Source organism: Mangifera indica, chromosome 5, assembly GCF_011075055.1.
Source record: "Mangifera indica cultivar Alphonso chromosome 5, CATAS_Mindica_2.1, whole genome shotgun sequence".
Lineage (NCBI taxonomy): Eukaryota > Viridiplantae > Streptophyta > Magnoliopsida > Sapindales > Anacardiaceae > Mangifera > Mangifera indica.
In genome coordinates this window covers 6,046,642-6,062,463 of record NC_058141.1, presented here as the reverse complement: position 1 = coordinate 6,062,463, position 15,822 = coordinate 6,046,642, and the positions used below count along the sequence as shown (strand labels likewise).

The following is a 15,822-nucleotide window of genomic DNA, read 5'->3' as shown; positions in this document are numbered from 1 at the left end:
CATTACATATGTACCTAAGGTAGGGACCATCTCTAGATGGTTAATTAATAGTTTCAATCAACTTATGTGGTAAACGAATAAGCTGCTACTAGAGATTTTTCCATGTGATTAAGGTGTCCTAGTTAGTTAGCCCGATAGTTCGTATGACATATGCACAAGACATGATAGATAGTGACATGCAAGGTGTCTTATGTTTTCAATAGGGCATCAAATATGCCAAGTTCAGCTTAGGTCTGATTAAACTTTATGGATGGCTTATGTTAGGGCACGAAAGTGTCAAGATATGACCACAATGAGATTCATGAATGGAATGCCAAGTTTATCAGCTCTATGTGTTATACAGGGTATCATAGTTAGTTAGCCCAATAAACCATATTATACAGGCACGAGGCACGACATTGGGTCGACACGCAAAGTGTCATTTATTTTCTTTATAGCGTCAAAGATGTAGAGATCAACTTAGGTCTTAGTAGTTTGTGTGAGATGGCTTATGTATATAGGGCACAAAGATGTTGAGAAAAAATGGATGAACAAGATAGTAAGCTAAAAACATTTACTTCAGCCACAAGGATATTTAACGATAGAACGTTAAGATTTCAGTTTTAAGTTTTGTGCGGAGTACCAAAGTGTCGCTATCTTATTGAGTGTTTTAACTCATACGTTCCTTTTTGTGGTTTTTTAGGTAGAGACGAGTAACAAGGCACGCAGGAGAGCTAGTAGTCCAGTCAAACTATTACATGAGGGTAAGGGGCAAGACTGTCATTTCAGAATTTTATGTTATTCATTCACTGATTTCTAAATTTTGCACTATAGAGACTTTTAATTATTTTCAGATATTTGAGTTGTAATAATGGAGAGTTTTACTATATTTAAAGTATTTATTCAATTTACACCTTTTTACACGCATTTTAGATTTAAGTTATTATTATCATGCAATTCTCTGCAGTTTTAAATAAAAAAGTTAAGTCAAAAACATTTCTTTAGGTCATATTTCGTGTAGGGGTATGTTTCTAGAGAGGAGTGTTATAGTCATAGATGGGCAACATGACACATTCCTATGTACAATATCTACTGCCCATGTGTCACATCCAAAAGGCAAAATAAAAAGAGGCAATAACTTGATTTTTGTTATTCTTTACACGTTCCAACTGCACAAACTAAAAGAGGGGAGAGAAAGTTGAAACCTAAGATGTCGGAAGAGAGTGGTCAATCACTGGAGGACAAGTAAGTTGGTTCTCCTATTAGTTGTTTAAGACTTTAACTAAAAGTAATATACTTCTGGTGATATTGAATGATGGTTTTCTAAATGATCTAATGGAGTTATAATGTTCTTACATGAGTTAGTTTGTGTAACAATTATGCTATGTTGATGTTATAAATCCTATAGACATGTTAGTTAGAATAAAGTATGGCTTGATGATGATAATCACATGATCCAAGATTGTTGTGTTCATGTATGTGTTTACAATTAAAGAAAAGGAAAAAAAAAAGGTTGATAATTATTACAAACATGTTAAAATCACTCATGTATGAAACAAATAATCGGAATTAGACTAGAAACATGCAAACTAGTAGAATTGTAATTCCTAGATCACGACACATAGTTGTGTATGGTATTCAACACACCCGTGTGTCATTAGTAGTAGAATAGGAAAATCTCATCTTTCGTATATTCATCTAAAGAAAGGCACACGCGATAGTCTGATATGGGGCACATGCCTGTATGTGACTTTCTAAAAGTGGACATTGTATTTAAATATGGAACACAGGGGTGTAACTTTAGTACATACCCGTGTAGGCATGAAGAATCAAAAAAGACTATTTTACCCTTAAGTAAAGTGCAAGAATAGAAAAGAGGAAAGAAATAGTATAAAAGACCTTAGTCAAATAAGATACATTAGTTAAAGATAGAAGTGGTGCCCGACTATATGAAAAATGGCATAGACCCTGACCGAGTCAAATTCGGATAAAAAATCAAGAAAGTTAAAAGAAGTGGCACACACTTAAATAGCCACCAGCTAAATACATAGGTGGCAAGATATATAAAAATAATAGGGCTTAATGAGAGATAAATACCTATGAGATGCATTATGTACTCGGCGTCAAGGCACATTGGCCACATAATTCAGATCAGTTTAGATATGCATGGTAAAGGATTATGGCCTTTCAGTTAGTTCTTTAGTGGTCAATGAAATGCATCACATACGTACCCATGGTAGGGGCCACCCAATGATGGATTTTAGATAATAGTTCCATAACTAGTGTATATGGTAAGGAATGGACTGTAACTAGATTTTTTCCTGTGTGATTAGGGTATCACAATTATCTAACCCAACAAGTCATATTGCATGTGTACAAGACATTAAATTCCACTGTTTCTAATGAAGGAAACCAGTTGTGTACGTCTCTTCAGGTTATATTCAATGTAGAAATATGTATCTAGAGAGAGGTGTTATAGAAATTGAATTTAAAAAATTTCCAATTTCAATTTCATTAAAAGATTTTATAACCTATATTTTGTGGCTCTGAGACCACATGTTGAAATAATTACACAAATTCACACCTAATATTCATGTAATCAATCAAATAAATCACAGTAAACATACAGGTTATAGAATACTTGAAATTGAAATTTTTAGGAATTTAAACAAACTTGTTATGTCAGAGCTGATGTAGAATTCACTATGAATACGATTGAATTTCAATCTAGTGAGGCTAGTCTTCTTGCACAATAACACACAGAACCTAAATACAATCAACGTGAATGGAGACATATATCACTTTTATGTATTTTGGGAAGGAGGCCTAGCTCTTTTACAATAAGTTTATTAGGTCATCCCATTAAAGGGCCAATAAACTACAATAACTATACTTGTCACCTAAATTAAACGGCCCAATATGAAGTGTAATTGGCATTTACAATACAATCACACAATGCCCAACAAATTGATTATGGACTATACATTTACTCAGTTTTATTTTAATCAAATAAAAGTATAATCAATGTATGCCCACATAAGAAATTCCTAACATGAAAATGATGTAGAGACTATTACATTGTTAGGGGATAGTAAAATCAATGCATCACAAGCCTTAGTAAATTCTAATTTGGTTCATTCCTTGTTTCAATTGATGATGTTGAATCAAAGTTGTCTATGGGATCTTTGTCCATTAATGATGAAATACTCATTCAAACAATTCACAATCAATAATCAACACCAAGATCCAGGTTGTTCCAAAAATTTAAACACATGTTTGCTCCCTTTAAAGGTCTTCCCCCTCATGAACCATGGAACATAAGATCCATTCAAAACCAAACACCAAACCAGTCAACATAAGATTGAGAAACTAGTTTAAGATATGTCTCAAATGGGAATTATCAAGCCTAGCCAAAGTCCCCTCTTATCACATGTTTTATTGGCAAGTTGGAACATGACATTTCTGAGTTGAAAGTTTTCCAATGCAATTATCTTACGTTCCAATTGTATTAAAACCAACTTAGAAAATTCATGTCTGGATAGTTCATATTGGATCCAACTTAGATTCTTATACATGTTAATATGCAATGGCACCAAAATTATGAAAGAATTTATAATTAGTAGCAATGAAACACCCACGAGTAGTAAGGTTATTTTAGTAGCAATGAAACACCCACAAGTGTGTAGCAAGGTTATTTTAATTATTTGATTTATTTATGAATTGATTAGATTTTTTGAGTTGTGAAAAAATGAGTAAGTGTTGTTGAATTTAGAATTAAGGTTGTTGAATGATATTGCCTGAAGAGTGCACGCTTATTCGTATCATGTTAGATGGATGATAAGGATAACGTACCATATCAGATAATTTAAATAGCTAAAAAACTGTTCATTAACAATGTACGACTATTCTAATGGTTATCTGATTTGAAATCTTTATAAGAAAGCACATTCTGCATAACACCTTAATATTTTTATAATGGCTTTATCCGTAAAATTTTGATATTTTATATCCTTCGATAGTAGTATGTGTTCCAATGATTTAGAGGAGATTTTTCTAGCAAGTAAAGAGTTTTTTGCTTAAATTCTTCAATCTTGAAAAAGTGTTACGCAGGAGTTTTAGAATTCTTTCTTTTGCCATGATTGAATGAATGAACAAACCACGTTTGAGAATCTAAAGATATTTTAAGGATGTTGCAGGGTTCATGTGATGATGAAATATATATCTTATCTGATATATAAATCTAGTAAACTGAAATTTGAATAGGGATAAAGATTATGCTAGGTTTTTATGTGAATTAATATAGTGGACTACTGAATATGTTAATTGCTTTAGATATATGCTTTTGTTGTGTTAAAAAAATTCAAAAATACAAAGAAAATAGATATAAAATTGTTAGTTGTTGTTGAAAGCAGTAAAATTTGGCAAAGACAACCGAAAATAAAAGTTCCAGACATGATGTATGATCTTGCAAAGATAAGGAATAACCGTGCATCGACATAGAATTAAGATTTTGCACAAACTGAATGACAGTGCATATGACATGCACGATAATTCATTGATTAGGATAAAAACATTGTTCGTGATGGATGATTGTATGTAAGACTTGTGCAATCATTTATGACACGTTGGATAGGATGAGGTGAATGTCCATGCAAAAAAGTATGCAGCTATTCATATAAGTGAAAATATAAAGGTCACATACAGTCATGAACGTGAAGGATAAAAACTATTCATGACACAAGGACGTACAATCATTCAAGAAGGATGAACAATTGTACAAAGATGAATAGACATGAATGTTTTTAAAAGAGGAACCATATATGTTGAGTCAGAATGCATACCCATTCACGGGTAATGCATGATCATGCATAAGAGAGAAAATGAATGCATGTTTATGGTGAATAGATAATTATTCATAGAATTGTCCCATGAGAAATTTAAGGACGTTAGGATACATTGAAGAACTCAGATGTGCCCGAGAGAAAGGATATGATAGAGTATGAATATCATGAGTATGTACATGATCAGTGAAAGATAGATAGAGCCTCGAAATGATATCGACATGGTTCGAGAGCATGATTTTGAAAACATATCTTTTATTGATATTTTTTAGAATGGACATTATAAAAAAATTAATTGCTATGTTTTCTAAGAGTTAGGGTGATGAGATAAAACATAGAAATCTTATAGAACACATGTGGGACTTAGATATCTTTTGATTAAATGTGTGGAAAACAAAGTTCGTATAGTAATAAAACAATGCATACACATTTTTTGTACATAATTTGGGTACACAGATGATATATTATAATGTGATTTAATGATTTTAAATTAAGAATAAAGTAATACCCAATTATATGATGATACATAATCTATATACCCAAATTATGTACCAAAAGTGTGTGCATATAACATTACTCTTCGCATAGATAGAGAGATTTAATGCCACCCATGAAAACATAATTTTCTCACTATATTTTAAGATATGGTTTTATAGAATATCGTTGTGAAGGAGCATTTGTGACATAGAATATGCAAACCCAAAAAAGTATTATACCCATAGAGAGGATATATTGATCATTGTATGCACTCATAGAGAGGTGTTATGAGAGAGTTCTTTGGTTGACACCCACAAAGAAATGCTAGGACAAGTTTATACATGTTGTGGACAAGTTTATATTCGAAGAAAAAGTCTTTTCTTCAAATATAATACATTTTTAGTACTTTTTTCTAGATCATTTTCCTCTAAACTCTAAAAGCTTCCATGAAAACGTTTCCTTCATGTAAGGATTTTTTTTTTCCCTAACAAGACACGAACAAATTATTCAACATGTTCGTTGATTGATCTTTTCCCATATTACATCACTCAAATCTCTTGGCTTCTTCTAATTCATGTTCATAAAAGGCATATTCCACTTTGCATTGCCACATACTAAAGGAATTTGACCCATCAATTTCTCTACCAATATTAAATTGCTCACAACTATCTACAAGGACAATGAATATTTTGCAATCTTCTTCTTTAAAACTTACTCAAGTATGTAATTCTAATAATGATGGGTTGAACCTAAGAACTCTGATACCACTTATAAAATTATACTACTTCTCTAGTGGAAACACTTAAGAAAATATAGAAATATTGAGAAAAATTTTAAATGAAGAACACATGCAAAATTTTATGCGTTAAGACAAATGTGCCTACATCCTGAAATTGTGATGATCAATTCACTATACATAAGGATCACAAAATTTTGTGAAAATTCATTTGCAAACATAAGACAGTCACTCAAATTTTTAATGGGGTAAATACCTATTAATTTGTGGAATATTATCGACAGGCTTAATTTTCTTTATTTAGCTAACAACAAAAATAAAAACTTGTAAGCGATAATTTCATAAACAATGTGTTTTGAGTCTTTTCATTGTCAATAATAGTATCACTAATATAGAGCAATAAGTTAAGTAGTTAATTTAATTTGAAATTATTAGTCACATTGAATATAAAAGATACATCATATTAAAAAAAAAAAATCATTGGATAGTATAAATAATTGGACAAAAGACTTATTCCCACCCAAGGCTTGGTGTATTTCAAACTCCCACCCTCAACATTTCAAAAATCCAAATACCCATTCGTCATTTAATTTCAGTTAAAATTTTCTGTTAGAATTAAAGGTAAAACTATCATTTTATCATTAATATTAAAAAATATATAATTTTATCCCTTTTTTTTCTTAGGTTTTGAAAACTGACAATTTCCCACCTAGCCTCATATTTTTTGTGTTTGAAAACTGACAATTTGTCTCTTAACCTTATTTTTATTAGGTTTGAAAAATGATATATTTCCTCCAATTCTAGGGTTTCATACTTTTCAAAATCTCCTTCTTGTGTTGTCCCCATAAATTTTGTGAAATTTAATTTCATCCCTATACGTTCCCAGTTGGATGTCTTTATTCAACATCATATGTCTCGATCTGAGCTATCATCAGCCTCTCCCTCTTTGGTGGTTTTCCAACAGGGAAACCACACTAAAATTAATCAAAATCGAATATCAAATTGAACAAGAGATTCAGCTTGATTTCAATCGATTTTACGTCAACATCAACCTTTCTTTTGGTGGTCGACAGCGGCACAACCATCTCCTTCCTCTTATTCATCGTCGACCATCTTAGGAAAGGTTAACGACGATGCAAAATGGATCAAAATTGAGCTGAATCTCTCGCTTGATTTCAGTGTGGTTTTCACACTAGAAAACCAATGGAGAGGGAGAGGCTAACTGTGGCTTAGATCTTGGGAAGAGAAGCAATCGACGACAGAGGGGTATGACATTAGAGGAAGGACAACAAATCTGGAAAGTATGGGAGGTGAAATAAAATTTCACAAAATCTACGGGGAGACTATAAGAAGGAGATTTTGAAAAGTATGAAACCCTAGAGTTGAGGGGAAAATGTTATTTTTTAAACCTGAAAAATATTACGTTAGGGGAGAAATTGTTGATTTTCAAAATATGGGGAAAACAGGAAAAATTTTATATTTTTTAATATTAATGATAAAATAACGGTTTTACTTTTAATCTTAATAGAGAAATTTAATAAAAATTAGATGACGGGTGGATATTTGAGTTTTCGAAACATTATGGATAAAAATTTAAAAATACACCAAACCTTGGGTGGGAATAAGTCTTCTGGCCTAAATAATTTGATGTCATTGAAGCAGTCTAAACTATTCTATTATTATAGAGTTATTTATTTAACAATCAGACTAATTTCCTTTAATTAGTTCACTCTATCAACTTTGTTTGTGGTATACACTAAGTGAGGTTGACTATAAAAAAATAGTATTTTAATATTTTTAAAGTCTCAAAATGTAAAACAATGTTTTAATAAATTAATTAAGCAAACTAAAGTTTGGTAATTGGAAGATCAATTTAACATCAGTGGTTTGACTGGAAAAGGAGTGTGACTCTAAAATTAAAAAATTGGGTTCAAGTCCTTCAATAACATACTAAGATAATATTTTTGATTAACTTGATTCAGTGATTGTAAGGTCGATTACTGGATCAAAAATTTTATCTGTTTAGTATAATTAATTTGATTTCAAATAGGTGATTGGCTCGGGTGAAATTCTTCGTTAAACAAAAAATTATCAACCATTAATATGGTTAATTTTCTACTTTTTTAGTTTAAAAAGTCTATCTTTGGACCAATTTGTCAAAGTTGATTAGTCAAAGAGTATTTTGTCTGTTTGTACAAAATAATATAGTTAATATTATTTATACCCATAATAATACAAAATAAATTTTCACCCTAATTATTTTGTAGTTTTTCTTAGTCTATTTTTTTTCTTTCTTCTTGTCTCTCATTTGACATTGTTTGAATTGTTATGGAGATAAGAAGACAACTATATGACAATATCCCACCATTTTAGATGCATAATAAGGATGAGATTTGTTTTTTAATGGGTAGTTAGTGGTGATAAAAGCTCATGTATGTCACGTTTGTAAGGTTTTGTCGATAGTTAAAACAGAAGAGCTAAGATTATTATTCATTCTATGAATAAGTAAATTAAGTACTTTGGAGCAGGATTTGCCCAAAACTATCAGATTGAGCGACTGAAAAAAAGAAAATAAAGAGCCTGATTATGGGAAATTACGTGGTTGTTGAGATTAGATGGGTTTTGTTTATAAAAATGTTTTTTTTTTTCATATGGATGGAATCGACCGTAGAATGTGGTTGATTCAGAGGAATTGTGAAGAAGAATGCGAGATAATGGAAGAAGAAAGAGAGATAACATTCGAAAAGGACAACAGGTGGTTGGCGTGGTTGATTGGCTAGAAGAGTTTCAAAAGTAGTGTCGACCAGGGTCAAAGCAATCGCATTTTAACTAGGTTGGAGACACACCAAGTAGTTGTGTTGGAAAATTATGTCTAGTGATAAGAATTTGGAATAAACTTTTATTTAACTAAGAACAATTTTGTTCTTTTGTGAAATTTCATTTATAAATTTAACAATACTGAGAAAATATAGATTTTTTAAACTTAAAAAAATAGAAAATCTTTGTTTCATTAAAGTGGGGATTAAAAGCAAAATAAAAATAACGGTATCGTCAGTTTTAACGCAGAAGTAACATTACCTGTATAAAAAACAAATAAAGGTTCACAATTATTAAAACTTTGTTAAAAGAAGGGTTTAGGGATTATTGTATTCTCACATGAAACAATTAATGTCAGAGATGGGTTTTTAGGCACGAAACTCAATTATAACCCACCACTTTTTAACCTCGAAAGTTTAAGTTATCAAGGTAAAAATTTCAAGTTATAAAGGCAAATATATATTTTAATGAGGTAAAGTCAAGAGTTAAGACTCAATTTTGATACAAAAATTAGATTAAGAAATGGAATATATAGTATTTGATTGAGAAGTTTGGGGTATATCAGAATGAAAGATCTATATTATTTGGTTTGGCATATTATTATTATTATTTTTATTATAATGTGAAAGAATGGGTCAAGTTGGCCACTCTGAAAGAGATAGTCTTAGTGCTATGTGACATAGGGCAAAGGAGATTAATGATATGTCATGCTTGTCTTGTCCCTACAATAACATTAGAAAGAGAGAGAAATACAAACATTTCCTCTTTCCATGTGATTTATGAGCACTTACATTCTTACCATCATTCGATATGAATTTATGATATAATTACAAAAAAGGAAAAAGAAGTTTCACTACAACAATTAATAACTGATAGAGTTTAACTTACTTTTATTAAGTAAATTTACATCAAATATTTTTGAAAAATTATTGTTCATTTTAATTTTTTTAATAGGTTATTTTTTTATCAGGATTCCACCCACTAAAATTCTAAACTTTAAACACTTATTTATAATCTAATTTTTTTTAATAACGAGAATACCTTATTTGAATTAAATAATTTTTTTTAAGTAAATTGTCCACATCAAATATATAAAATTTTAGGTCTAATAATAGAAGCTATAAATTATACAATAAATAAATCAATAGTTTAATTTTAATATATTATCAAAAAATATTTAAACTCTTACTATTATACTTAAAATTTTACTTTTCTATTATTCAAATTATCTTTTCATGGTTACACAATCCAAATTTATTAGAAAAATAATAATAGAAAGCATAACCATCATTTCTTTTTTTTTTTTAAATCGAAGAAAAAAAGTTATTGACACAAATTATTAGATTACACAAGAAAAAGTGCGATAATGCTAAAATCATACCAGACAGGTTTGCTCTAGCAAGACGAAACTTTAACAAAATGAGAAGACGTAATTCCAATTATAATCATGCAAGACAATTGTCATTTGACAAAATTCCAACTTTTCAATGTAATTTTGTCAATCAGATATTTTAAATTAATTTGCTACTTTGATAGCTATCATTAAATGCCATATTACTTAGGTTCTTAACCATACAAAATATATAGGGACAGACGAGAATTCTGATAAATCACAGGTTAACTAAAACAACACACGAAGAAGATAGAAGAAGACAGCGGCATGGGAGATACCAAGAAAAAAAAACCCTCAGGGGTATACAAGGGGAGCTAGCTGAGTCATGTGCATGAAATACAATTATATTGGGAGACGGGAATGAACAGGAGTGTTATGGGGTTGGGATGAGAGCTAACCTGACAAATACAATACTGTTTGAAAAGAATCTGACCACATACTACTTTTTAAAGTGGAAAGAGACACAATGAAGAAAGTAACGAGATGAGATGAGACACACAAACATTTGAGTATCTTTTTTTGTGGAACTTACTATTAACTAATCTCTATCTTTTCTTTGCCTTTGTCTCTTTCTGTGTCTCCTCTCTCTCTCTCTCTCTCTCTCTCTACTCATTCATTTGTAGCTGTTGAAGACTTGAAGAGCTCAAACTTCAACACATAATGCTCATTCACTCACTCTGTTATCTACCTGCTTTTTCTCTTTCTTTCTGACCTCTCTGACTTTCCTCCATCCTCTTCTCTTCCTTTCCCATAATTAATTGAACATTTCTTTCTCTTTCTTTAAAATCTTATCTTATCTCCATTTTTATCTCTCTTGTGTAACCGTTCCCATTCGTGGTAAAAACTAAGTCTCCTTATGACTCATCTCAACTCAACAAGTCTTGTCTTGTCTTCTGAAACTTATCTTTTTACCAAGGGAGGATGCTACAACTGAAGCTTAGGCATAGCCTGCCGCTCTCCTGAAATTTCCAAATTTGTATACACACATATAGACAGCATGTAAGCAACTCTTACGACCTTTCTTATATAGCCTATAAAGACTTATTTTTTATTTTATTTTTTCATGTTTTGTTATACTTTTTTCTTGGTATTTCGGTTAATCTTTGCTTTTCTTGAATCTGAACTTGAAATAGTGATGATGATGGCTCTTTTTACTATGGTTTTGGATTTTATTTCAAGGGATCTCTTTCAGATGATGTATTAATGAAAAATTGTGGCACTGTTCGAGTATTATGGTTGGTGATCCTCGATTTGAAACATTAGTTCATTTTGTTTCATTAATTTGCTACATCATAGTTGAACACACACTGAAAAAGTTCTTTCAGATTCTGCTTATTAGAAAGTTTCATTATTGTTGAAAGATGAAACTTTTTTGGTATTATGTAGTTAATTGAGGTTGTTTCCTTCATATTGTTAAATAATTCAGTCATACTTAATTCTATTTTTAAATCTAATTTTTGGATCGAAGGAGATAGCTCTGAATTCTGAGACCATACTAAGAAATACTGATTTATTCTTTCAACTGATTCCCTCCCTTTTCTTTATCATTTATTGCTGGAAGAGCTTTCTGGCAAGGAAAAGATTGCCCTTTCGGTCAAAAAAATCAATAAATTCGTTAGTAAAGGTGTATGTCCTTTGCAATTTGGATCCATCCATTTGTTGAATGAAAACTTAGTCTTAATATGGCATGTCTAGCTAGCTATTATTTACATAATAAGTCTCCATTGTCTTATGAACCACTGAAGTGCTATTTTTTTCTCACCTTTTTCTTAACACTTCCAACTGTAAAGTGTTTTTCTCTTTTCTCTGCACATTGTCAACTGGGGGATCATTAGTATCGTGTTTTCTGGTATACCTCAAGAGAATTTCTACCATCTACCGTATGAAGTCACTGTTGACAAATTGCCTTTAAGAGAAAAATTGTCCACCGTGCCTCAACCAATCTCTTGTTTATTTGTAATTTGTTGAGGCACGGTAATCATAACAACCACAATCGATCTAGTCTTTTGTTTATTTGTAACAAGAAGAATACTAGACAACTTTCCCAAAAGAAAATCTTTTGGTTACCTGGAAATATGCAAAGATGAGATTGGTATCCCATTCATATTGTTGAAATGGGATGAGGTGTTTGGCGAGAATTTTCTGTCAAACGTACATATTTAAAATCTATTCTTCCAATCCAAGTCAATGTATTTTTCTTGAATTAGGAACAAGAAGCATGGAACATATATAAGAATAAGGTCAAGAGCATGATTAAAATGTCCTCATGTATTTATAGAGATTGGATATCTGTTGTGTAATTTAGGGATAATTAATCCATTCAATTCATTGAACCCATGTAAATTGATTATGAGTAGGTGGTTGATGAGACAGTTAACATACTAAATTGAAAAATATCATAAATACAAGTCAAAGTACATGATTTAAATATGGGCAGGGGAATTATAATATCAGGTGATTTGTAAGGACGAGGAAAACCAAAATTTTGATTCTGGAATCTATTGTTCCAAGATTCTGGAATATTCAGGAAACTTTTTTTAATTCCAGAAAAAAGTTAAAGAGAGTTGAGGGTGAATTGAACTAGGTGAAAACTTTATATGGGATAATTTACTAAAGAAAATTATGGGTATTCTAGGTTATCATTGCCTTCCAGACCATACATCAGCCACAATTGCAGTTATAAGCTGAATTTCAATATTTTCTTCAACTTTTTATCTTTTCCTTTTGCTCTTCTGCTTATTGCTTTTCTCTTATAATACTATTTGCTCAAAAGTCATATTAGTTAATATATATTTTAGTTTGCTTGTAGGCTTATAAGCACAAGACAAAAATTAAATAATCTCCTTATGAACTGCTTCAAATTTAAATGCTTGTTTGCTTGTTTGGAGTGGTCCGCTTTAAGTTTATATAAAAAAATAAATATAGCCTTTAAAATTTTCATTAACCCTTTTTTTGATTTTAGTATTTCTTATTGACCTCATATATTTTACTTATATCTCTTTTACCCCCCTATATTTTTCTTTGGGTTCACCACTTGAGTTATGATGGTTCAATATGTAATTGAGTATTACTTTATTTTTAATTTAAAATTACTCAATTATATAGTAACACATAATTATTTATACCCAATTTCATATTCTTTTTTAATTGCACATAGCTCAATTGATATGCTTTATGATCGAATTATATAGTTAATGTTTTCCCCATTAAGAAGCTCTTCCAGGATCTTTAAAAATTGTTAGTCAGTTGGGTATATAATTTATTGTTGTGAAGACATTTCCATGACTTGGGTGTTTTCAGGTTGGTTATTTAGGGTCACTAGGCTGTCTTTGAAAGTGTTGTGAATCATAACCATCTTCATCTACCGCTTTCAGTCCTTAAGCTTGTAGAATTGTTGGCCTCAGTTGATTTTGCTAACTGTTGCTAGATTAGCCTTAAATGAATATTCTTTCTCTGTCGGCTTCCACTTTGGTAAATCAAGTAATCTGTTCTATCATAAAGTCATTCTGAGGTAAAGAGCTAACTGCTTTTTTGACAAATTTTCTTGTTGCGCAGTGCTTAAATTTAAAGGACGAAGCTCTCAACACCCCCGAACATGATACCACCAAACACCAACCTGGAATCAGCAGATCAAAATGATTCAGAAGCTTGCAGCCAAGGAGCTTCCAACATATCTGTACAAGAAGCTTCCTCTGGTCCTCCCAGGACTAGCAACGCCAATTCTTCTTGTCTCACACATCACCAAAACCAAAACATGGATCCAGTTCCCGTTTCCCTCGACTTAACACTGCACTTTAACTCTACTGACACTGAGTCGAAGGACACAGGAGAGACTGCTAGTGAAGCAGCGGCTAATTCTCCGGCCACAATCTCCAGGGTATTCTCTTGCAATTACTGTCGCCGCAAGTTTTACAGCTCGCAGGCACTTGGGGGACACCAAAATGCTCACAAAAGAGAGAGGACGATGGCTAAACGTGCAATGCGGATGGGAATATTATCTGATAGGTACACCAGCTTGGCATCTTTGCCACTTTATGGTTCCGCATTTCGGTCACTTGGGATCAAAGCTCATGCTGCGATGCATCAAAATGGCATACTGCCAGAAAGGCCTCCTGATATGAAAGGAGCAGCTAGGTTTGAGCAAACATATTATGGAATGCCCATGTTCATGGAAGATGATGAGATGGACTTGTTTTGGCCAGGGAGTTTTCGGCAGGTTGGTGATGGAGCTAGAGGTGACTCAACATTAGATTTCTCTCAAAATTCAATTTCAAATGTGAATTTGGCAGCCATGGAACCACCATCAAGGGCAGATTCATCTGCACCTGATCTTACTTTGAAGCTGTGATCCATGTTTTTAGATTCCTACGGTGTTCACTACTTGTACAGTGAGATGATGCGTCTTTAATTTTTTGGCTAGAACTTTATAATCTTCTTCTTTTTTGCCTTTTAATTTTTATTCTTATTTGTGTTGTTATGCTAGTTAGATAATTATACAAGAAGTTTTGGGGGTATTAAATCGAGTGCTAGAGTCAGTTTTATATAATTTAGAAATTGTTGTTTTGAGTGTGATGGAAATAACGAGCTAACTTCTTAGCTTTTCTATATCTTTTCATTTTCATGTGTAAATTGAAATTGTGTATCCATATTCTTTGCATATTTGGAGACCTTTAAATATTTTTCACAATTAGAATTTGGAGACCTAAAATAGGGTTGGATTCTAGCTAATTTAGCTCAAATTGATCATATATCAATTTGACTCAAACAAGAGTAAAACGAGTTTGATTTAGGTAAGTTTAAACTCAATCTCAAACTTAAGGATTTTATATTATCAAACTTGAGTTTGGGTGATGTTAGGCTCGTCAAGTTTATGAGTTTTGAAATGTTTGATAAAATTAGGTAATTTTAATCAATACATATCAAAATAATGTTGTTTTAATCAATTTTAGTTTAGGTATACTATTGAGTTCTAATCAATTTGATATTGTAGTCAAATTTAAGCTTGAATTTTATCAATTCGAATTGAATTTGGTTTAAATGGAGCTCATCAAACTTAAGTTTAGTTCAACTGAATCTAACCCTAACATAAAAAACTAGTTTATTATATCGATCATAACCAATTTTAAATATATAAATCCTTAAATCTCCAAAAGTCTCACTTTTTTTCAGAGTAATAGTATATGTATTGATGGTTGGACACTATATAATTATATAATGTAATTATTTTTTAATTCAAAATCATTCAATACTTTAGTTTATAGTACCACAAGTTACACGAAATTTTATTTTTTCAATAAATCTTTTAGAGTAATATTATACATTTAAATATATTTATATTATAGTGATATGTGCACAATTTTTATACACAAACAATAATATATGATCATGTGATTAGATAGTTAAAAAATTAAAAATACAACAACACTCAATCACAAAGTAATATATCGTTATTTGTATATAAAAGTTATACACATAATATTATTGTAAACTTATTTATAAGATTTAGGCCAACAAACTTATTCCCACTTAAGGTTTGATACAAACTCAATCTCCCACCATTAACTATTAAAAACTCAAAA

General features: G+C 31.2%; 1 protein-coding gene across 1 annotated transcript; it reads left to right on the top strand.

The window, feature by feature from the left end:
* Positions 1-10,514: 10,514 nt before the first annotated feature.
* Positions 10,515-14,858, top strand: LOC123215646 (zinc finger protein 4-like). Its single transcript, XM_044635840.1, has 2 exons — positions 10,515-11,242; positions 13,799-14,858. The coding sequence occupies exon 2, from the start codon at positions 13,839-13,841 to the stop codon at positions 14,589-14,591; it is 753 nt and encodes a 250-aa protein (XP_044491775.1). The 5' UTR covers positions 10,515-11,242; positions 13,799-13,838; the 3' UTR covers positions 14,592-14,858.
* The last annotated feature ends 964 nt before the right edge of the window (positions 14,859-15,822 follow it).

Bases quoted from the DNA above. Each gene is read 5' to 3' on its own strand.
- LOC123215646 (XM_044635840.1), top strand. From the start codon at position 13,839: ATGATACCACCAAACACCAACCTGGAATCAGCAGATCAAAATGATTCA.